Source organism: Salmo salar, chromosome ssa09, assembly GCF_905237065.1.
Source record: "Salmo salar chromosome ssa09, Ssal_v3.1, whole genome shotgun sequence".
In the NCBI taxonomy this organism is placed as follows: Eukaryota; Metazoa; Chordata; class Actinopteri; order Salmoniformes; family Salmonidae; genus Salmo; species Salmo salar.
The window spans coordinates 71628130-71651331 of record NC_059450.1 but is presented as its reverse complement, the minus strand read 5'-3'; the positions used below and the strand labels follow the sequence as shown (position 1 = coordinate 71651331).

The 23202-nt window shown below is 42.7% G+C and overlaps 2 protein-coding genes and 1 long non-coding RNA gene across 4 annotated transcripts; all 3 read left to right on the top strand.

The window, feature by feature from the left end:
- Positions 1-2472, top strand: LOC106611795 (uncharacterized). Its single transcript, XR_001330164.2, has 4 exons — positions 1-712; positions 1022-1127; positions 1445-1530; positions 1718-2472. It is a non-coding gene; the product is annotated as an uncharacterized lncRNA (long non-coding RNA).
- Positions 2473-4882: 2410 nt separating this feature from the next.
- Positions 4883-7781, top strand: LOC106611715 (novel acetylcholine receptor chaperone). The gene is made up of 2 exons (XM_014212213.2): positions 4883-5150; positions 6316-7781. The coding sequence occupies exons 1-2, from the start codon at positions 5031-5033 to the stop codon at positions 6676-6678; spliced, it is 483 nt and encodes a 160-aa protein (XP_014067688.1). The 5' UTR covers positions 4883-5030; the 3' UTR covers positions 6679-7781.
- Positions 7782-8301: 520 nt separating this feature from the next.
- LOC106611716 (centromere protein I) lies at positions 8302-22557 on the top strand. Of its 2 annotated transcripts, none has more exons than XM_014212214.1 (20): positions 8302-8564; positions 9170-9307; positions 9452-9570; positions 9732-9839; positions 9939-9987; positions 10091-10137; positions 10466-10555; positions 10753-10884; positions 11623-11760; positions 12982-13102; positions 13535-13629; positions 13841-13958; positions 14172-14236; positions 14534-14643; positions 15167-15302; positions 15551-15675; positions 17457-17505; positions 20003-20218; positions 20680-20721; positions 20894-22557. In XM_014212214.1, the coding sequence occupies exons 1-20, from the start codon at positions 8396-8398 to the stop codon at positions 21041-21043; spliced, it is 2217 nt and encodes a 738-aa protein (XP_014067689.1). In that variant the 5' UTR covers positions 8302-8395; the 3' UTR covers positions 21044-22557. The 2 variants fall into 2 exon arrangements, with proteins under 2 accessions (XP_014067689.1, XP_014067690.1); XM_014212215.2 differs by having other exon boundaries at positions 8314-8564; positions 9151-9307.
- The last annotated feature ends 645 nt before the right edge of the window (positions 22558-23202 follow it).

The window sequence follows — 23202 nt, the reverse complement described above, 5'->3', positions numbered from 1 at the left end:
ATCTTTATGGCTCTGGAGTCCTCTGGAGTTTATTGACCCGGGTCACCTGACAGTGACCTTGGCTAACTTGACACCGTTCGTTATATAAGTCTATGGTTTGCACGTTGGCTCTGTATCACAGTGAGTTCTTCTTTCAGGTGGGAACTGAGGAGACGATGGTGACCGCTGTGCTCACCTTGTTCTGTTTCACCACAACTGATGACCAACTTCTGCAGCTGGGTCTCCAAGATCCAGCAACCCATCAGGCAAGAATGACTGTCTCAAATGGATTAACTCAGTCTGCAATTACTTGCGATTGCAAATATATAATACTGTCACTTAAATTGCTCGAGGACTATATCTCATATTTTCACACAGGAAAGTCAATGCACTGGTGGTCGGTCTTGACAAAGCAGGAAAAACATCCACTGTCAGTGAATGAAATACACACCAATAGAAATATAACACAGTAATCTGGGTTGGCTGACGTAAATTGTTCTGTCTCTGTCTGGAGTGCCCCCGGTGGATGAGGGGCTTGACTCATGGGTGTGTCCGGATGGAGTTGAGAGTGGAGAACTTCCTGGTCACCCTGCTTGACATCGGTGGGGGGGGGTCCTGGAGGGATCTCTATGGGGAGGTCCATGGGTTCATCTTTGTGGTGGACTCCAGTGACCGGCAGAGGATTAAAGAGGTCCAGGAGCTTCTGACAGACCTGCTGAAGCAGCATAAAGCGGTGGGAAAACCATAACTGTTGGAAGGACTACTTCTTATATCAAGTTTGAATTAATGTAAATAGAATATTTGATCGATGCCAAAATAAAAGTTACAGCTGATTTTATAACTTTGTTATACAAGGTTCTATGAGGTGTATGGAACCCATGAGGTGACAGACAATCTATATTATCTAAACCCATTAAAACCTCAGTGTTGCCATTTACAGTGGGCAAGGATGGACAGCAGCAAAGCTGATTAGTGCTTTCAATGTAGTTTTTCCTTTTTTGAACCAACTGATGAAATGTTTTGCTCTGTTGTTGTGTTTTAGGCTGGCCAGCAAGCAGGACAAGATGAACGCCCTGCTGGGGATTGAGATAATCGAGATCCTGTCTCTGGAGAGACTGGTGAAGCAGAGCCGCTGTCTGTGCCACATTGTGAGTCTAGTCCTCGTACACACAACTCTCCACACAACTAGACAGAGAGACAGACAGCCAGACAGCCAATCAGCTAGCCAGCCATCCAGCTAGCCAATCAGAGATACAGATTATGTTAATTATGTACAGGAGACCGATAGATACATAGACAGACACAAATCAATAGATTTGATTATGTTGTGCTTTTCTGCTCAAGAAGTCCTGCTCAGCCTTCATGGACCAGCTGAGGTGGACAGACAGGAAGAAGTTGTGGGGCCTTTGCTGGCTGCTGCATGCCGTCAATCTGATTACCCAGAACTCTGTTCTTTCATAATCAGGAACATCAGGGACAAGAGACCTCTGGCAACAGATGAGGGACAACCGTGGGAAGATGGAGAGGCCGCAGCAAGCCCAAAAAGGAAAGGTAAGAGAGAGACTATAACTCTGTGCCTTCAGTTAGACTCCTAGAAAATCATCTGTCTTGGTCAATGTGTTGAGATTGCAGTGACAGAACATGTATCCATTCACTATTTCAAAGACATTGCTTAGCTATGTTAGCTAAAGCATTGTGGCATTGATATTTTTTCATGTAAAATGTTGTCTCTGTGTAGGATACGTGGCAGCAAAAATAACCTTGGTAAAGTACAACGCATTCAAGAAAAGGACCAAAGGCCCAAGACCCCCTTACTACAACCCATTTGAGACATTGACAGTTTTAGTTCAAGATCCATATGATCTTGAAAAGATTCCTATAGTTTAAGTACAGTAAAGGTGTTATGTGTGAACTGATACACATTTTGTATTGTAGGATAATATGAAGAAAAAGAAGGGAGGCCTGCCCTGCCTGCAAACCCTCCACAACCTCGTTCTATTACTTCACATCTTAAATTTATGGATTACAACTGGAGTTTCCATCGGCTTTTGAAGGAGAATTGAAAAAGACCTGACGGCACATTTTTCTTAGTAGCCACTGTGTAGGAATTACAAAGCCAATACACCCCTGAGAAGTGTGTGTTTATTTTATGTTACCAAAAGATGTTATATGAGAGTGTCAATATTTATTTACTAGTGGTTATTTAATTATCTGTAGTAAAAGTAAACAATTGTTTACAAACATGATCAATGTACGGACAAAATATTTCAATTCCTCATAAATATAAATAGAGTTTATCTGTTTATATTGCAATTTTGATGGAAAGTGAGACTTGGTTTTATAAAGTTTCTTGGACCTTATTATATTATATGTTATATGTTATATGTTATTGTATGTTGCTCGCTTCGATTATGAAATGTATGCATTCACTACTGTAAGTCACTCTGGATAAGAGTGTCTGCTAAATGACTAAAATGTAAATGTAAATGTAACACTGAGGCATGCATGAGAGCATCAGCTGTTCCGGACGACTGTGTGATCACGCTCTCCATAGCCGACTTGAGTAAGACCTTTGAACAGGTCAACATACACAAGGCCGCGGGGCCAGACGGATTACCAGGACGTGTGCTCCGGGCATGTGCTGACCAACTGGCAGGTGTCTTCATTGACATCTTCAACATGTCCCTGATTGAGTCTATAATACCAACATGTTTCAAAGCAGACCACCATAGTCCCTGTGCCCAAGAACACAAAGGCAACCTGCCTAAATGACTACAGACCCGTAGCACTCACGTCCGTAGCCATGAAGTGCTTTGAAAGGATGGTAATGGCTCACATCAACACCATCATCCCAGAAACCCTAGACCCACTCCAATTTGCATACCGCCCAAACAGATCCACAGTTGATGCATTCTCTATTGCACTCCACACTGCCCTTTCCCACCTGGACAAAAGGAACACTTATGTGAGAATGCTATTCATTGACTACAGCTCAGCGTTCAACACCATCAGTCCCCTCCTGTACTCCTCAAAGCTCATCACTAAGCTAAGGATTCTGGGACTAAACACCTCCCTCTGCAACTGGATCCTGGACTTCCTGACGGGCCGCCCCTAGGTGGTGATGGGTAGGTAGCAACACATATGCCACGCTGATCCTCACACTGGAGCTCCCCAGGGGTGCGTGCTCAGTCCCCTCCTGTACTCCCTGTTCACCCACGACTGCATGGTCAGGCACGACTCCAACACCATCATTACGTTTGCAGACGACACAACAGCCTGATCACCGACAATGACGAGACAGCCTATAGGGAGGAGGTCAGAGACCTGGCCGGGTTGTGCCAGAATAACAACCTATCCCTCAACGTAACCAAGACTAAGGAGATGATTGTGGACTACAGGAAAAGGAGGACCGAGCACGCCCCCATTCTCATCGACAGGGCTGTAGTGGAGCAGGTTGAGAGCTTCAAGTTCCTTGGTGTCCACATCAACAACAAACTAGAATGGTCCAAACACACCAAGACAGTTGTGAAGTGGGCATGACAAAGCCTATTCTCCCTCAGGAAACTAAAAAGATTTGGCATGGGTCCTGAGATCCTCAAAAGGTTCTACAGCTGCAACATCAAGCGCATCCTGACTGGTTGCATCACTGCCTGGTACGGCAATTGCTCGGCCTCTGACCGCAAGGCACTACAGAGGGTAGTGCGTACGGCCCAGTACATCACTGGGGCTAAGCTGCCTGCCACCCAGGACCTCTACACCAGGCGGTGTCAGAGGAAGGCCCTAAAAATTGTCAAAGACCCCAGCCACCCCAGTCAAAGACTGTTCTCTTTACTACCGCATGGCAGGCGGTACCGGAGTGCCAAGTCTAGGACAAAAAGGCTTCTCAACAGTTTTTACCCCCCAAGCCATAAGACTCTTGAACAGGTAATCAAATGGATACCCGGACTGTTTGCATTGTGTGCCCCCCCCAACCCATCTTTTTACGCTGCTGCTACTCTCTGTTTATCATATATGCATAGTCACTTTAACTATACATTCATGTACTATTACCTCAATTGGGCCGACCAACCAGTTCTCCCGCACATTGGCTAACCGGGCTATCTGCATTGTGTCCCACCCACCTCCCGCCAACCCCTCTTTTACGCTACTGCTACTCTCTGTTCATCATATATGCATAGTCACTTTAACCATATCTACATGTACATACTACCGCAATCAGCCCGACTAACCGGTGTCTGTATGTAGCCTCGCTACTTTTATTGCCTCGCTACTGTATATAGCCTGTCTTTTTACTGTTGTTTTATTTCTTTACCTACCTATTGTTCACCTAATACCTTTTTTTGCAATATTGGTTAGAGCCTGTAAGTAAGCATTTCACTGTAAGGTCTACACCTGTTGTATTCGGCGCACGTGACAAATAAACTTTGATTTGATTTATATGACTGTTGAAAACATTACCCACAGAAAATAAAGTCAGTGAAAGGAAAATAGCATTATGAGAGATTACAACACCAGGTCAATTTGAGGAAATAACAAGTACAACATTGAACTGTACAATGGGCATGCATCCTTCACAGTTTACCATATGCCTTAAAGTGTTCTCACTGTGCTTGTTCACCTTGAAGATGATAATGCTTCATTGCTTGACCTGGACTGCTCCCTGCAGTTCAAACAGTATTAGGACAAGCTCCAAACTATTAGCCATACAGGTATGTTCCCATGTTTCCTATTTCACTACTAGGCTATTAGGTATTATTTATTTATGCATGCTAACTTTGATGTTACATTTTTGAGGAATTTTTTCTTCTTCTTGTTTGCCTACGACCAAATAATATTCAGATGACCAGATAATATTGCTCGGTATAGGGCCCCCATAAATGGGCATTTGGACCTTGTGTACAAATTTCCTGTCGCCATTTTTGTCGCTCTTCCAGAAGCCCATCCCCCTAGCATCTTCACAGGAAAGAATAGTCAGTGTTTCAGTGAATACACTGAATAGCGGCCGCGGAGAAACTAGCTTGGTGGCGAGACCGGGACATACAACACCGAAGATGGCTTCACCGAGGACGATAACCATTGTGGCCCTCTCTTTCGCTCTTGGTCTTTTTTTCGTCTTCATGGGCACCATAAAGCTCACACCAAGATTAAGCAAAGATGCTTATAGTGAGATGGTAAGTAAACCTTAGCGACCATAAACTGCAGCTGGAAGCGAAAGCCATTGTTCTGCCAATACGGACGCATTCAGGCTCTAATAATGTGCTGTGCGCTGCTGACCCACAATTGTAAAAGATCATGAAATAAAATAGCCTATAATATCTAACTGATAAATACGATTTGATTGTATGTATTGTTTCAATCGTGGGAATGAATTTACCCAAGCAAGCAATGAAATGATGGAGCCTGCTGCGTTATTATAGCCGATAATACATTCTTTATTGAAGTATAATGGTAGGAAAATATTACGTTTGTCTATTTTTCTACGAAATATTACATAAAATAAAAGATGACCTTTAGGCATAATTAAAATCGAATGAATGGGCTACAGTTTATTCGGCTACAAATACATAGGCCTGTTTATTTGAAATAGCGACTAAGCATATAACAGTAGGCCTACACGTTTGTCCAGTACTAGGCCTATTTTATGGCAAATTATCTGTTATTATTAGCCTAATATGAATTTTAAAAAACTGTTTGAAGGTACATTTTTATCTAGGCTATAGGCAATGGCGGCGCGTTCGAGCAAATTCTGAGGTGCACCTGCCTGTTTTGTGCGGATATTGACTTTCCTTATTAGGCTACCAGAATTGTTAATGCTCATCTGTGCTCTGCTCCTCATCCATGTATGTTCTACTCAAAATTCTTATTCAATGGCGAATAGGCCTAATCATTACATTTGAACGTTTTTGTTGATTTAGTATTTTAAGGAATAGCAAAGAGTGGTTTTGGTGGTGTTACTGCAGTAGGCCCACATCAGGCCCAAGCCCTTCCTTATTCCACATTTTCCATCCGATAGGAAAAAGGTATTTTGGTGATGCTTGTATATAATACTTACAGTTTTAACTTTTAAAACTGTATAGGTCGACTATTTTGTTAAAATCAACAACAAAAACGTATGTTACAGTGTCATGATTATAGACAAACTGGTAGGCCTAGACATGTCCCTATTGGCTCCGAATGTATTGTCTCATGAGGAACTGAAACTTCCTTAGAACAAGGTTCTACAAATCTGAGAAATGATATACTGTAGTCTATAGTGCGCCACTAATAATAAATTAAATGACCTCTTTTGCATCTATGAAAATGAATGCTGAAATGTTCTCTCTCCTCGTTTTTCAGAAACGGGCATACAAGAGCTATGCCAAGGCTTTGCCAGGTCTAAAGAAGATGGGCATCAGCTCGGTGCTGCTCCGTAAGATCATTGGCTCACTGGAGGTGGGCTGTGGTGTGGTTCTGACATTGGTGCCAGGGAGACCCAAGGATGTGGCTAACTTCCTGCTCTTGCTGGTCATGCTGGCGGTCCTCTTCTTCCACCAGTTAGTAGGAGACCCCCTGAAACGATATGCCCATGCTCTGGTCTTTGGTATTCTGCTCACCTGCCGACTGCTCATTGCCCGACAGAGTGAGGACCGACCTGAGAGGGAGGAGAGCAGGGAAGAACACATCAATGCCCAGGAAAATAACAAAGTCAAGCAGTCCTAATCAGGTCCAACCATCCAGTCTGGGCAGAGTGACAGCAAAATGGAACCTTGTGCGTTTCTTTGGATTGTAGCAATTCAGATTCAAAAGAAACACAGTCGCCACAAGGAGTGATATATCCACCCAGTCAACCACCCACCTGTCCCCTCTCCCACCCTTTTGGCTGACTGGTTATTGGTTTCACCTGCTTCCCTGCACTCTCATCCTAAAACTGCAATCCCCTTGTCCTGTATCCCAACCTTGACAGTGGACAATCATACTTGTGGCAACTGTAATCAGCTGAACTCTTTTTTTTAAATATAGGACCTGTGTCTCACCAGCCAATTGGTCCTTTTTCTCATTCCCCCCCATTTTTATTTAGCATCTATCAAAACATAAGATACAGCATGCCTATGTTTTTAGTTCGTTTTTGGCACAAATACCAATTTGAGGGACTTTGTTGGTTTTGAGAATGCTGATGTCCACTATTGAAGATTGGTACTTTTCTATTTATTTTTATTTTAGGTAGGGAGATAATGATATTTCTTGAATTCAATTGTTATTTTACAGTAATTAAGCATGGTTCATAATTATATGGCTTAAAACAAACTCATAGCTTATCAGCACTGTTCAGAGACATATGTAGTTGAACATTGACTCACATTTATTTAAATACAGTATCACATATTTCCATTGGTATTAGTAAAATAAGAATCATTTTTGTGAATTCATATTAGTTTCGTCCAAGCTTTTTCCTGATGATTAGATTTTCTTGTAACTACTCTTAGGCATGACAATGTACCCCTTTTCCTGAAAGAAAAACCGAACTGTCAAATGGCAAGTCTTTCACTGATCTCAAATTGATTAATCACTTTGTTGGACCCAACACTGTTGTTCAAGAACTCATGTGGAGGAGAGACCTATGGGAAGGCATTTTTCTAGCAATTATGTTTAAACATACGTCTATGGTTGCTAGCCTACTGCTCTCTATGTCTCTGGACCACAATCAATAGTCCAGCTGCTTTGTCAAATGACATATCCAATAAAGGACTTGATCTTTGTCTCTTAATAAAGGACTTTGTCTCTCTTTACATCCAATGACAATAAAGGCTTATGTTTATCTGTGAGTCTATTTTTCTCTGAAATTTTTAACAGTATTCTGTTGAATTACTGTTAGAGAAGTATTCCTATGAGTATAACCATTACCACTGGGCTATTCTTGTAATAGAAATGTATTTGATTAATATATACGTGATGATATCTTCAGTGATGATGAGTAGACAAAGGGGAAGTTTCTGTCAGATGAGCAGTGTTCAGTTGGTCTTTAACATTCATAATGCTTCTCTAAAACAAAATTAGCTAAATAAAGAAATGTATGGGTGAGATCTCTAAGTTGTCTCTATTATGTATCTTTTTATTCAGTTGAAATTAGCAGTTATTCACAAATCATTCAAAACATACAATGTGTAGAAAGGAGAATGAATGCTTGGATTGCAATTCAGTTTATTGCAAAATGAGAATACCTGAACTAGGCTCCTTGAGATGAATGAGCCTACACACAGTTTATATGTAGTCCTGCTAAGGCCGTTGCACTACAATGCCCGGTGAACTACGCAAGACACTCTCGGAAGTAGTAAGTGCGCATGCGCAGAACAAACGGTCGCGCGCAAGATTTGAGTTTTGTTTGAAAGAGTTCGTGCCTGAGGAAAACACAATAAACATTTGTTTTAGCTATGTAGCAATGGCAAAAGGTGCGAACCTGTCGAGGTCAGATTTGGACTCATCATCTGGAAGCGATTTGTCAGTTTCTAGCCGAACTTCAAACAGAAGTTTGCGAGTTGTGGAGAAAGAAAGAAGAAAGAACGAGCCTGGGGATCCATTTCTGCTTGCGCTGAAGTACTTCTCAGAAGGTAGTTAGCTAGGAAGCTGTTAGCATATAGCTACTAATGCTTGCAGAAGTCAAACGTAGCGAATGTTTTGCCTACTTTTTAAACTCCAACGTGAACTAATTGACCGTAATGGCAGCCCAGGTTATATTTGTCAACATATGTAAACTTTCAAGGCCGCTCAGACTTCTTCTTTTGGAAACACCTTTTTACTGTAACTTATTTTGCTACCTAGCGAGCTAACGTTAGCTGATTTACAAACGAATGCATAACAAGTGTGGGCGGAGTAACGTTATGGCTAGACGTGCCTGCAGTACACGCACAATTTTGCTAGTCATCGTTTAACTAGAATGTACAACTGTATATAGCTAATCCACAAACAGAAGAGGCAGCCTAAAGAAATTCATAAGAAACGGTTAGAAGCATCTGACTGGAAATGTTACAGCAGGATGTTACTAACTAACAGTGTTTGTTATGAATGCTACTGTATACATTGGAATTTAATTGCTAACTAAAAGTAACCAACTAGCTAACGTTAACTACAGCAGCCAAAGGGCATCCACCAGTGTCTGGATTCACGTCCACATGTCCTGGATTCACAGTGAGTTAGTTGTCTGTTTGTTTCCTAGTGGAGGCGGGTACCCCATGCGTAGGAAACGATATGCTGGAGAGGAACCTGGTGCAGGTGGAGAGAGTGGGGCTCAGTCGAGGACTTCCTCCTGAGGCGATCTCTGTCATGCTGGACTACGCAATGAGCCTCCGTATGGGTACAACAACCAACTCTCACACTTAATGGAAACTGCCACCATTTGCTTAGACAGACTGACTGGAAATACCAATTTACACTATGACAAATTAATTTGACCATACATAACATTTCAGCTTTCCTCTCTATTTCTTGCCCTGAACAGGGGGTATGATGTGTGTTCGGGTTCTGAAGTGTCTGATCCCTGCCACCGTAGTGCCGCAGGAGGCCGTTGTTCGAGCGGTGGCGTGGTTATGTGTCAGCAAGATAGCCATCAGCACACAGGTAAAGAGCTCCTCTGTCAAAGGTCTTTGCAAGTCACACACACTCACAGATTTAAAGGTTGACACTGGAGACTGGACATAACATTACAATAATACTGTTATCAGAATTGCTCTGCCCTCTCCCTCCAACTGAATGAAACAGGTGTTATGGGTGTTTTCCAGGTGCTTTTCCTTCGGTGGGTGCTGACTGTTTTCGACATGATCGACTCCAAGGACAATCTTCGAGCCGTCTATGGCTTCATCTTCCACTTTGTGACAGAGGAGAATTTGGTATGTGCAGGAATCATATTCCCCCTTGCTCTAATGATATGTTTACATTGGCAATGGATTGCATTGCTATTTGTCATGATGGTTTGTTTTGTGTTTCAGTCTCCTTACATCTGCCATTTGCTCTACCTTTTGACAAGGAGGGAGAGTGGTAAGTGGCATTTTGTTACTCAATGAACCTTTATGATACGGTACACGTTGTTTCTGCAGAACAACATTGCTCTTACCCTTTTCTTGGTTTTTCCCTGTCATAGTTCGGCCATTCAGAGTCAGAAAACTGTTGGACCTCCAAACAAAAATGGTAAACAAACACAGTATTGTCCTTTTTAAGTGTTTTTGGTCAATGCTTGTAATATTTTAATGCAATTCAATACAAGTGAATGCATTGGAAACATCTAATCATGTATTAGCATTATTAAATACTTGCTGATAAATGGCATGAGGAGAATACTTACATATTGTTTGAAGCTTTCTCTACATAATTCCCATAAATAGTTTATCCTCAGTACTATTATCTGTAGTTACACTCTGTGAATGATTGTTACAGCCATCAAACAGAGTGGAATCCCCACTGTGAGCATGTTGCACTGAGAGTTCCATTATTTTCCTCTCGTCTACTGTCTCCCCAGGGCAGGCAGCCGTTCCTGTTGCACTTGCTGTCGTTGTACAAAGTGTTTTGCCCTGAATTGGTGACGCTTGCTCTTCCATCACGAATGAGGGTTAGTATGATCGATCACACCTAGTGACTTTTGTCCATTGCACAAAACCACACATTGTCGTTCACCAAACATCAGGGTTGGGGTCTATTTCGTCCATATCAAATCCGGAAGTAAACTCTAATTCCAATCCAATTGTCTTAATTGAAACCCTGACAAACATACTTCATGTCACGTGTATGTTTTCTGCTGTCGTTCAGAGTGGGTTTAAGAATCACAACTCCACGTGGAAGGCAGCGCTCAGTGCTGTCCAGAAGAGGAACAATGGCCAAGTGTCGTCTGACATCAGCCTGACCCTAGGAGTGAAACACAAGACCAACTCCAGGAAGAGGGTATGGAGATCAGATGAGCTGTGGCATAACAGGGAGACCAATGATCTTAATGGTGTCATTTTTTTTATGGTCTTAGTGCTAATTTATAGCATTTAGAAGAATATTGGTGCTTGCTAAATTCTAATTATTATGGGGTCAGTCACTATTTATTGCATTCAAAGTCTACTGAGTATACAAAACATTAAGAACACTTTCCATGACAGACTTACCAGCTGAAAGATATGATCCCTTATTGATGTCACTTGTTAAATCCACTTCAGTCAGTGTAGATGAAGGGGAGGAGACAGGTTAAAGAAGTATTTTTAAGCCTTGAGACAATTGAGACATTGATTGTGTATGTGTGTCGTTCATAGGGCGAATGGGCAAGACAAAAGATTTGGCTTTAAACGCTGTATGGTAGTAGGTGCCTGATGCGCCGGTTTGACTATGTCAAGAACTGCAACGCTGCTGGGTTTTTCTGTTTCAACCGTTTCCTGTGTGTATCAAAAATGATCCACCACCCAAATCACAACCAGCTAACTTGACACAACTGCAGGAGACATTGGAGTCAACATGGGCCAGCATCCCTGTGGAATGCTTTCCACACCTTATAGAGCCCTAACGAATTGAGGCTGTTCTGAAGGGAAAAGGGGGTGCAACTTAATATTAGGAAGGTGTTCCTAATGTTTGGTATACTCTGTGTATGTTAGACTGTAAACATTTTATTAACTTTTGTCCAATCACTGATCCATCTGTCAGAAATACCATCACCTGGAGGTGCCATCACTGAGCTCATCTGTCCAGAGAAACTCCCCCTTCTCCAGCAGCAGGAAGGTCTTCCCCCTGGAGCAACTCCACACCTTCCCACAGCTGCTGGACAACCTCCACCGCATAGAGGTAGCCCTCTCCTCCCCTCTCTCTCTCTCACTGTCTTTTTATCTGTCTGCCCCCCCCCTCCCCCCTCTCCTTCTCTCTCAGCGGTCTGATTAGTCACACAGCTGTATAGCCTAGAGGTACTTTGATTTGAAACAGATAGAAGGTGTGGATTTAAGCAGGATGGAAAATACTGTGTTTTGGAGGTGCCCAGCACTGTCCATTTCACTTTAGTGTCATTCTGCAGCCACATGGGGGTGCTATGTCACCGGCACAGTTTTGTTGGATAACAGAATAGACCGAGGGCTCAACCTCGTCTGCCACTCAATTTGACTGCTGGCAGTGTTGTGTTTATTACCCTGAGCCATAAAACCGATTCATGAGCGCTCTCCATGTCGTTTGTTTTTTTAAATTTGTCATTGCTCTGTTTAGACTTCATCAGGGTGTGTTTGTCCCAAACGAGTCATTAATTAACCGGCCAACAGAGATGTATAACTTGGAGCCACATTGAAAAGGTTATAAAGCGTTGACAATTACAAAAGTGCTTCACACAAATACGGTTTGCTTGGTAGATCCATTGACCTGATCAACCCAGATACATTTCTTTAAAAGGTTTAAGGACATTTACGCTTCACGCTACATAAATTCCCAACACGCAGCCAACGTTTGCAACAAGCCGTTCTGCCAGCACTTTCTACTTTTTATGGCTGTGGGTGGACAGGACAGATCAGCTAGTACTGTCCATCATGCAGCTCAAAGAAATCAGAGGAACGATGCGTTTGCTCCTTATAATTATTGGAAGACTCGGCCATGTCCGTTGACAATCTCTCTTTATTTATTAAGTTCTCATATTGCCGGGCAGCTATTCACACAACAGACAAACAGGCCAGTCCGTGTGGAGAAATGTCTGAATTCTGCCTGCCACAGACATGGCCATGATTACTGTATTATGAGTATAAGTAGATGTGACAGATTTAGTCCAGTCACTCAGTGACAGATTGATTGCTCACTCATTGAAAACAAGGACACGGGCAACAGATTCTCTCCTTCAATAGGGGCTGCGAATATCCTGACATGAAGCTATTTAGAACATGATGCTGGCTTGGTGTTAGATGGCCCCCCACTTTGTATGCTGAATTGTATTTGTTTGTGTGTTGTGGGGGTGTGTTTAAAGCGTGAGTGGATGGTGGGGTTTGATGTGCGTACCGCAAATGTGTGTCTAATAATCATGTCTCCCTTCCACAGCTCCCATCCCAGATGGGTTCTCTACTGGGGTCCAATCTGGCCCTCTGTTACCTGGACTACGTACAGGATGACTCCGCCTTCCTCCGACTCAACTTCTGGCTGGGCCACGCCCTCCATGAGGGTACAATCACTAACCAACCACTACGTCTTCCTCAGTTGTCTCTGTCGCTGCGGAAATGTGGCGGCAGGAAGCCTAGCGGTTAGAGCGTTGAGCCAGTAACCGAAAGGTTGGTCGTTCGAATCCCCGAGCCGACTAGGTGAAAAAAATCTGTCGATCTTCCCACTTAACCCTAAATGGTTCAGTAGTAGAATTTTTGTTACAGGGTACTTCTGTCAAATGCTCTACTGATTGAACCCTCGTCCATTCCCAGTAGGCATTGCAAAGCAACGCTCTGTAGAAAAGCTTTTATGAAAATTAAAAGGTTCGGTGTCAAGATTGTACAAATCCACAATGTGATTCTGTCATCACCCCTTGTTTTTTGTTCTCTTCTTTCCCCTGACCTTTTCAACATTTAAAATATCTTTATTTTCCTCTCTTTGTTTTGTATTTCAGAGTTTCTGTTCTGCAGTGGGGACGGGGGCTCCGGGAGTTCGTCCGAGGCCCTGCATCTCCTCAACAGGTTGCTCTCCACGCAGCAGTTCCTCCAGGTGAGCCCCCCTCCAGGCTCCTCTCACCCTGTCACCCCCAGTTCCCGTCCCCGCCTCTCCCTTTTATGCCAGATTTGGATCTGTCAGAGCGTGTTAAACTCTTCTCTGCTCCCACTCTCTTCCCCCTCACTGCTCGTTAATAAATGATGCCACAGTCAAACGCTCATTTGAGATGCGTATGTTTTGTCTCTCCATCCCTCTCTCCCCTCAGGAGGGCTTCTCCAGCACCGAGGGCTTCCTCTACAAGTTCCTGAATGTTTGGGATGGTTCACTCCTCCGCCCCCAGATTCTGGGCCTTCTGAGTGACATCCCCGTGGTCCCCAGTTCCTGTGAGTAGGCCCTGTTCGCTTGGCTGCCTTGCTCTCCTCCACTCTCTCTCCTCTAATTAAACTGCTGAACTGTAACTGCGGGAAGACACGTGACTATGCAATCCCCAGCACATGGCAGGCTGGCAGCATATACCAGGGAGCCTGGGAAAAGTAGTCAGGTGGTTGAATTAAATGGTTTGTGCAAATTTCCTTGCTCTCCTGCATCTCTCTCAGGTATCAACCAGCTTCTGTTTGAGCCTCTCGTGCAGCTGTTCTTCACCTCCACGCTGTTCTTCAAGGTAATAGTCAACAGAATGCCTCCAGATCCCACATTCAATAAATTATAAGAAGTTTGCATCATACCGCTATATCCATTTACAGTCCAGTTATCAGCTCCCTTTTAATCCTGGGTTGTATTCATTTGGCACCAAATGGAAGAGAACTTACTGAAACAGGGAGGAACTACTTGTTCAGTGAGAACCATTTTGTTTTCTGATGAGACGTTTTACACCATTTTTCTACTGTGTGCCCAGTTGTCATTGTAAATGTATTTTTTCCCACTTTGAATAAGTACCAACCCTCTGTTGTCTGTCCAGTGCAGTGTGATTGACTGTCTGAACAACATGCTGTCGAAGTGGTTGACCTGGCACTCTGTGTACGCCCTGGAGGACGGCCTGGACATCAGTCTCCACAGCCACACACCCATGTGAGTCTCGCTGTCCATCACACACTTCCAACACCAAAGCCCTGTAACTTCCTTTAGTTAAAGACACATTTCACTGTCTTCCTTGCCGGTATTCTAACTCTTCACAAACGGCCAATCCCTGTCAATACATGTTTATTCCCTTCCCATTTCAAACTTCACCTCTGCAGAGAAACTCAATGAAAAGCGGTGCCGAAATCAATGTCTGAGGTGTGTGGTTGTCAACCTCCTCGGTTTCTCCTCAGCGCTGTCCTCTGGAACGCCGCAGCGTAATGAACTGCAGTGTGTGTGTGTCTCTCCGCCCGGCATCATTGCTGCACACTCAGCGCTGATTTGGTTATTGTCTTTTATTGCATTAACCGGGGTGGGCGGGGCTGCTGAAGGAGATATTAATATGATCCAAGGACAAAGCCCCCCGTTTGAGCTTCTCACTAGTCCCGTGCATCATTACCATTCACCCGTTTCCTTGTTATTAAGGCCTTTGTTTTATGTTCCGTTACGTGACCATTCTTCAACTCCTCCCCAGGAACATGACTCTGTCTGGCTTCATGGACTCTGTCGTGGAGCTGGTGCATTTCGTGGGCCGCCTGGCCGCCGTGGGGCTGCAGCTAGAGGGCTGCCACTCCCTGCTCCTCAGCTTCATCCTGGACTTCTACGAGACGGTAATCAAGCCAGATGAAGCTAGTACATTTCGTTGAATACATAAAGGGGGGAAAAAGTCCAGTGATCCCTTATAGTGATCCCATCCATGCAGGACTGTTAGAACCCTGTGGTTGTCCACCGTAATCATATTCACTTTAACCAGAGTGCACTGGATCAGTTGCTCCATATTCATGGTCCGTTTAGAAAAGGAGACAACCGTGTTCGTTGTGGGGGTGTTGACGTGTGTGCCCCTGTGCGTGCCATTCAGGTGTGTGACATGTTCCTGAAGTACGGGCTCCCCCTGGTGGTCATGCCCCCCGTGGGCGTGTTCTACCCAGCCCTGTTTGCCACCGACCCCGTCAGCGTGGACCGCCTCGGCTACATCATGTACAGGTGAGGAGGAGTGGTGACGTCAACGCCAGTATTATCATGTCAACACCGGGCCTGTTGGAAGTCAACACCGTCACGTCAGAGTGTCATCTTTTCACAAACAAAGTGCGGTCACTGCCATGCTGTGTGCAAATCATCTGCATGTATGTCAAACTTTCTCCTGTATATATTTGATGACGCAATTGAATGGTAAGCTGTCTTGGTACAGCTCGCCAGCCAGAACATTACATTCATGATAATGAAGGGTCAAGGGTGCAGAATTGCGCTAAGATCCATTTTCCCGGATAAGTTTTCAGGCCCATGAAGAATGCAAACGGCATGCATAACTCAAAGCACGAATGTCTTGTCGCACAAATACACAAAGCATACATCTATAGCAGGGATGTACTAGTTAAAGCATACATCTACAGCAGGGGTTCTCTAGTACTAGTTAAAGCATACATCTATAGCAGGGGTCATCTTGTACTAGTTAAAGCATACGTCTATAGCAGGGGTCCTCTAGTACTAGTTAAAGCATAAGTCTATAGTGAGGTACTCTAGCACTAGTTAAAGCATACGTCTATAGCAGGGGGTCCTCTAGTACTAGTTAAAGCATACGTCTATAGCAGGGGTCCTCTAGTACTAGTTAAAGCATAAGTCTGTAGCACGGGGTCCTCTAGTACTAGTTAAAGCATACGTCTGTAGCAGGGGGTCCTCTAGTACTAGTTAAAGCATACGTCTATAGCAGGGGGTACTCTAGTACTAGTTAAAGCATACGTCTATAGCGAGGTACTCTAGTACTAGTTAAAGCATACGTCTATAGCGAGGTACTCTAGTACTAGTTAAAGCATACGTCTATAGAGAGGTACTCTAGTACTAGTTAAAGCATACGTCTATCGCGAGGTACTCTAGTACTAGTTAAAGCATACGTCTATCGCGAGGTACTCTAGTACTAGTTAACGCATACGTCTATAGCAGGGGGTCCTCTAGTACTAGTTAACGCATACGTCTATAGCGAGGTACTCTAGTACTAGTTAAAGGATACGTCTATAGAGAGGTACTCTAGTACTAGTTAAAGGATACGTCTCTAGCGAGGTACTCTAGTACTAGTTAAAGGATACGTCTCTAGCGAGGTACTCTAGTACTAGTTAAAGCATACGTCTATAGCGAGGTACTCTAGTACTAGTTAAAGCATACGTCTATAGCGAGGTACTCTAGTACTAGTTAAGAAGGTCCGGTCACACACACTCCCTAGGTCGCAAAGGTCCGGATGGATATTGTCATTCATTGGCGTAGTAACAAACTCCCACCTCACAACCCATGCAACCCCAAACTGTTCACACCCCTCTTGTTGGTGGAGAGTTTAAAAGCTAATTTCCCTCAATTCTACACATTTTGCATGTGGCAGGGAATTGTTTTTGCAGTTTTCTTTGTGTTTTTAGCTCATTTCTCGCAATTCAACACATTTACGTGTCTTATGTGTTCATATAATACCGAGGTTGAAGCTCGACTGGATCCGTGGTCCATATTGACCCCCTTCTGGGTCCGGATCTGGACTTATGTCCACTAGTTGAGTATGGGGAAAATCTATAGCATGACAAAAGACCACTGCTTTTATTAAAACAGGCCAAACATCTGGTCTTAGCAACTGCTGCTACTATGGTGGTTGTTTTTAAGCTTGTTATTGTAAAATGTTCTGCTCGCAATAAATGGCCTTTAGGACAGATGTTTACATAACATGGAAAGCAATGTGGTTGCTTTTCCACCCTTATACAGACCACTAAAGTTGTTTCTCTTTTTTCCAGGTACAAGAAGAACCTGACCTCTGCTAAGTGCCAACAACAGGAGACCAAGGTAATAGAAGCACTCCCTTTTTAAGATATGTTTTCTGCTTTGCAAATCTAACAGTGTTTTTGCATAATCAAGCAATTCAAGGCTCCTGGTGAGGCGACTTCTACCCGTCCACATGATGAATGAAACTATTAGAATTAAGTGCTGATTAAAGAATTGCAATTATGGTGGTTACTCGTTCAAACAAAAAAACCAATTCTAGTGTATGAAGGCAATTGAATTTGGAAGTAGATACTGCCATTTGTATACAGTGCCTTCAGAAAGTATACACACCCCTTGACTGAGATTTTGTGTCACTGATCTACACACACTACCCCATAATGTGAAAGTGGAATTGTTTTTAGAAATGTTTACAAATGAATTAAAAATGAAAAGCTGAAATGTCTTGAGTCAATAAGTATTCAACCCACATACAATTATTTGTAAGGTCCCTCCGTCGTGCAGTGAATTTCAATTTCAACCACAAAGACCAGTGAGGTTTTTCAATGAGTCGCAAAGAAGGGCACCTATAGACAGGTTGGTTGTTTAGCAACAAAAAACGACACATGCGCAACCATGGGGCAAAACAGATGAGGTTGGTTTAGATTGTTGACAATGTATAAGCTTTATTTCGTCTCCAATGTTTATTGAAAACATATACATTTGCACATAAGCACTAGTTGTCTCTCAAATACATCGTTACAGTTGTTGGTTAGATAGCTAGCGAATTTTTGCCATATAAGCATTGTCATGAAATCTCTCAAAACACCTCAAAACAAGACATGGTGTCAATAACAAGCTGAAACGAGCCACTTACGATTCCCAACATGGCAGTTTCTTATCATTCCTGCAATCTGGCCTTCCAGAATCACAGCAACAGGCTGAGTTCTGCCCCATGGAAGCACGCACATTGTTTTCATAATGTTGTCAGCAACCCATCTAAAGGTAGATGGGTAAAAGAAAATACAAAATAGCAGACATTGAATATCTCTGAGCATGGTGCAGTTATTAATTACACTTTGGATGGTGTATCAATACACCAGTCACTACAAAGATACAGGCATCCTTTCTAACTCAGTGTCCAGAGAGGAAGGAAACCACTCAGGGATTTCACCAAAGGCAATGGTGACTTTAAAACAGTTACAGTGATAGGACAAAACTGAGGATGGATCAACAACATTGTAACTCCACAATACAAACCTAAATGACAGAGTGAAAACGAAGCCTGTACAGAATAAAATATTCCAAAACATCCATCCTGTTTGCAATAAAGTAAAACTGCAAAATAATGTGGCAAAGACATTAACTTTTTGTCCTGAATACAAAGTGTTATGTTTGGGGAAAATCCAACACAGCACCTCATTGAGGTACACACTGCATGTTTTTAAGCATGGTGGTGGCTGCATCATGTTACGGGTATGCTTGTCAACGGCAAGGACTATGAACTTTTTTTTAGGATAATAAATGGAATAGGTGCTAAGTATGGGCAAAATCCTAGAGGAAAACCTGGTTCAGTTTGCTCTCCAACAGACGCTGGGAGACAAATTCACCTTTCAGCAGGACAATAGCCCTAAAACACAATGCCAAATATACATGAGTTGTTTACCAAGATTATATTTTTTAAATTGTTTATTAAACTTTATTTAACTAGGCAAGTCGGTTACAAACAAATTATTATTTATAATGACTGCCTAACCCGGACGAAGCTGGGCCAATTGTGCGCAGCCCTAAGAGACTCCCAATCACGGTCAGTTGTGATACAGCCTGGAATCGAACCAGGTCTGTAGTGACGCTTCTAGCACTGAGATGCAGTGCCTTAAACCGCTGCCTCACTCGGTAGCCCATATTGAGTGGCCTAGTTACAGTTTTGACTCAAATCGGCTTGAAAATCTATGGCAAGACTTAAATGGCTGTCTGGCAATGATAACTTGACAGAGCTTGAAGAATTTAAGAATAATGTGCAAATGTTGCGCAATCCAGGTGCGCAAAGCTCTTAGAGATTTTGCCAGTAAGAGTCACCGCTCTAATCGCTGCCAAGGTGGTTCTACAAAGTATTGTATCAGGGGTGTGAATATTTATGTAAATGAGAGAATTCTGTATTTCATTTTCAATAAATTTGCTAACATTTCTAAAAACATGTTTTCACTTTGTCATTATGGGGTATTGTGTGTACATGGGTTAGGGGGAAAAAACGATTTAATACGGGCTTTAATACAAAGTGGAATAAGTCAAGGGGTCTGAATACTTTCCGAAGGCACTTGGTACGAAACAATATATGTTTACCTCATATTTCCGGCAGCGTCTTACCAAGAGAAATCGATCCGGTAAGCGGAATGCAAATTGGTCAGCGCGGGCAGACATTATCCATAATGGACCTGGCTTTTAACCACCCAACACCCTTTCCCTGGTGATATTCTGTGAGAGAGCCTATTTATTTAGCATGTGTCATACACTTATTCAGTGTTTAAACTACATCTCCATCGCTCTTTTTTTTTTTTTCGTCATCCCTCCATTGCAACAGGCGTTTCACATCAGCAGGCAGACGTACCGGGAGTTTAACCACTACCTGTCCTTCATGGTGAGCTGCCTGTGGAATGCCAAGATGTTCCTTCCCGGCATGGCCATCGTGGTGGACCAGGAGCTCCTGTCTCTCAGCAAAGTGCCCGAGCCCTGGACCAGCTTCGACCTCATCCACCACCCTGCCTTCCTCGGCTACGCCCTCGACTTTCATCACAAGGTGAGTGAGAATTTTTATGTAATTTAGAAAATGTTGGCCATTATTTACTTATTGCATTCTTTTAGGCATTATTTAAAGTCCAGATCCGTGAAACTAATATTGTATATCATTTTCATAAATGTCCACTAAATGTTTGTGCTCAGTTTATATGTGAAGTCTAATTTTCAAATTGCAAGAGAAACACCTGACGCACAAGGGAGCAGCCATCCTCTCCAGTTGAATGAATACATTTTAAGGCTGGACAAGGAGATGAATGTCGTATTAATGTATCTTTTATACAAGATCCATTAATACAGAATCACATTTTATTATTCATGGGTGCTACATGAGACTTGATTTTTCATCATGTTTAATTATCCAAGTACTTCTTTTTGGTCAGAATCAAACCCAGTAGACTGTTCTACTGAGATTTACTGGGAGGGGGGGAAACTGTTGAATATTAATGCTTCTCTCTTTGTCAGTGTTGGCCAGAGAGGAAGGAAGTGGATCTCAATTCCATAAAGGTACCGCAGTCTTACCACTTATTTCGTTTTAATGTACTGTACGTATGTACACTGATGTGTATTTTAAAGTGTGCCGTTTGATTTTTAATTGACCTCATGCTACTGATCAGCAGTCCTGGATGGTCCTTTTGTAATGGATGGTCTGTAACGCTGTCCGTCTGTCTGTCTGTAGGCCGGGAAGCAATGGGACTGGTACCTGGAGTTCCTCTTCTCTCAGGGCTTTCAGGGCCTCCAACAGTTTGTTCAGAGTAGCATCACCCGACGCTCTGCGGCTGGAACCAATGACCAGGGTCAGGGAGACAGGCAACCCACAAGCAGTTAAACAACAGAGGACAAAACACAAGACTGAAACTTCTCCTTGTTGTAAAGGACGTGTACATGTTTTTATCTCTTGCCATCTTCTCCAAGGCAAAATTCACAAGAAAATTCCCTACTAGACTATCTCTGAAAATAGACACTTTTTAAAATCTTTATGTATTTTTATTATGTCTTGTCCATATTTTAATTCCGCTTGGTGCTCATGTGTTGTCTGTTCTCATCTATCGATTTATTTCTGTGGAACTTGCACATTAATAAGAATAGGATTTTCTTTTAGACTAAAGCATCCCCCCCTGGTCTTTTACTAAATTACACCAATGCTCCTAAAAAGCAAACATTAAACATGCTGGAACATGCAAACTTAGTGAGAATTATAATCTATTTTCTATTAAAAGCCATTGGTATAATTCATTATGGGGAAGTCATCAGTATCTTTTGCAGGTAATGGCTCAACCTTCTGGAAAACATTTTCCCTTAATTGAAGGATCCATCTGGATAGTTAATAGGCCCTTGGCTTTTCCAGTTAACTTGGAACCTGCTGGGTGCAGCGAAACACATTGCACGCCAGACACACACTCCATTCTGACGGTGTCACCATAGACTTCCCATCTGAGCATCACCATTACTGACAGGTCTGCTTTATATGTATTATGGCTGTATTCATGTCAATATGTCGAGTCAATACTTCAGCCCATTGTTCCTTTTTATTTTTCAACGTAGTGTAGTGGTGCGTGGGTCAGCTGTTTGTGCACCCACCTGCAATTGTGAGTAACCCATGCCGCAACCGCCTGACTACAGCCAATTTGAAAATCTGAGGCCCGCACCTGACCCTAACCCGCTAATATAGAAGAGACAAGGATTTTTGTTGTTGCCTGATTTAGATAAGTTTCTGCTTATTTCTGACATTTTGGTAGGCTATTTGTAAGTCAACTTGTCTATAGTTAGTTAGGCTACATGCAGCTTCTCTTGTCATTAGCCTATATGTTGCCCTAGAAAGCTAAATAAACCCTTGCTCGCCAGTATGTCAAATGTCAATACAATGAATGCTTCAAACTATACTTGTGGGGAGAAATGTATTCTGTGTGGCTGCACCCCTGCCCAGGCATTTGAAATCCATATATTAGGTCCTAATGAATTTATTTAAGTTGACTGATTTCCTTATATGAACTGTAACTCAGTAAAATAGTTGAAATTGTTGCGTTTATTTATTTTCTCAGTATAGTTGACATCGGTAAAGTTTTCTGTCATCTTGGCTTCTTTCGCGGAGCAAAGACGTTTAGGGACCGGGGATCAAATGCAATATAAAAAGTATTTTCTGTGCAAAAGGTCCAACTGAAATCAGTTTGACTGGTTGTAAGGAAATAGAAAGCTGTGAAAACGACCCAAAATGTTTCTGAACAGATTTCAGATCAGCTTGGATGGATATTTTATGTGGTTGAAATACTATCAGCTTTTATGATGCTGGTACAGACAGCACCTCCAGACATTTGCATTATCTCAATAAATCCTTTTTCTCAACCCCTGTTCTCGAAGTCAAAAATTAGCCTACATTTTGTGTATCATTTTACTGCAAGATATGTTTAATTCTGGAGGAGTTAATATTACGACTGAGGGGTTATGGACTACATCAAGTCAGTGTCCAGATTTCAGTTTCCATGTCCATCTGAACAGTTGCCTAGGTTGCACTAGGCCTCTTTGAAGTCCCTATCTTGTGACTGTTGAATTTGTGTAGCACCTCAATCACACTGCTATCATCCTCTTTTACCATTTCACCAAATCTTTCCCAAACATGACTTTTCTGGCCCTCCCTTCTCTTTAGTTTTCAACTCTCCATTTCACAGCATTTCTCTTATTGAATTAAACTCCAACATGGTCCTTTTTGCCTCGAACCTTAACTTTTCCTGCCTGTTCCCAAAAGCATTTTGCACGCATACAGTTAGGCAATAGGCTTACGCACTAATGCCAGTTAGCATGCAATAATAAAAGAAAAACCTCAGTGTAGCCTGTAGATATAAATTGCACAATAATTATACAGTTATGGATTTTCTTACAGGTATTTTCTCTTTATTCAACCACACTCACTGAAAGATTATTGTAATCTGTGTGGGTAGCTGGACAGGTAGGATGACTGACAATAGTGAAGGTGAACAGGTGGTCACGGGT

Excerpts from the sequence above, each read along its gene's own strand:
- LOC106611715 (XM_014212213.2), top strand. The coding sequence starts at position 5,031 with ATGGCTTCACCGAGGACGATAACCATTGTGGCCCTCTCTTTCGCTCTT. Across the intron at positions 5,151-6,315 it reads AAGATGCTTATAGTGAGATG|AAACGGGCATACAAGAGCTA; the intron begins GTAAGTAAACCT and ends CTCGTTTTTCAG.
- LOC106611716 (XM_014212214.1), top strand. The coding sequence starts at position 8,396 with ATGGCAAAAGGTGCGAACCTGTCGAGGTCAGATTTGGACTCATCATCT. Across the intron at positions 10,885-11,622 it reads AGACCAACTCCAGGAAGAGG|AAATACCATCACCTGGAGGT; the intron begins GTATGGAGATCA and ends TCCATCTGTCAG. Across the intron at positions 13,103-13,534 it reads GGGCCACGCCCTCCATGAGG|AGTTTCTGTTCTGCAGTGGG; the intron begins GTACAATCACTA and ends TTTGTATTTCAG.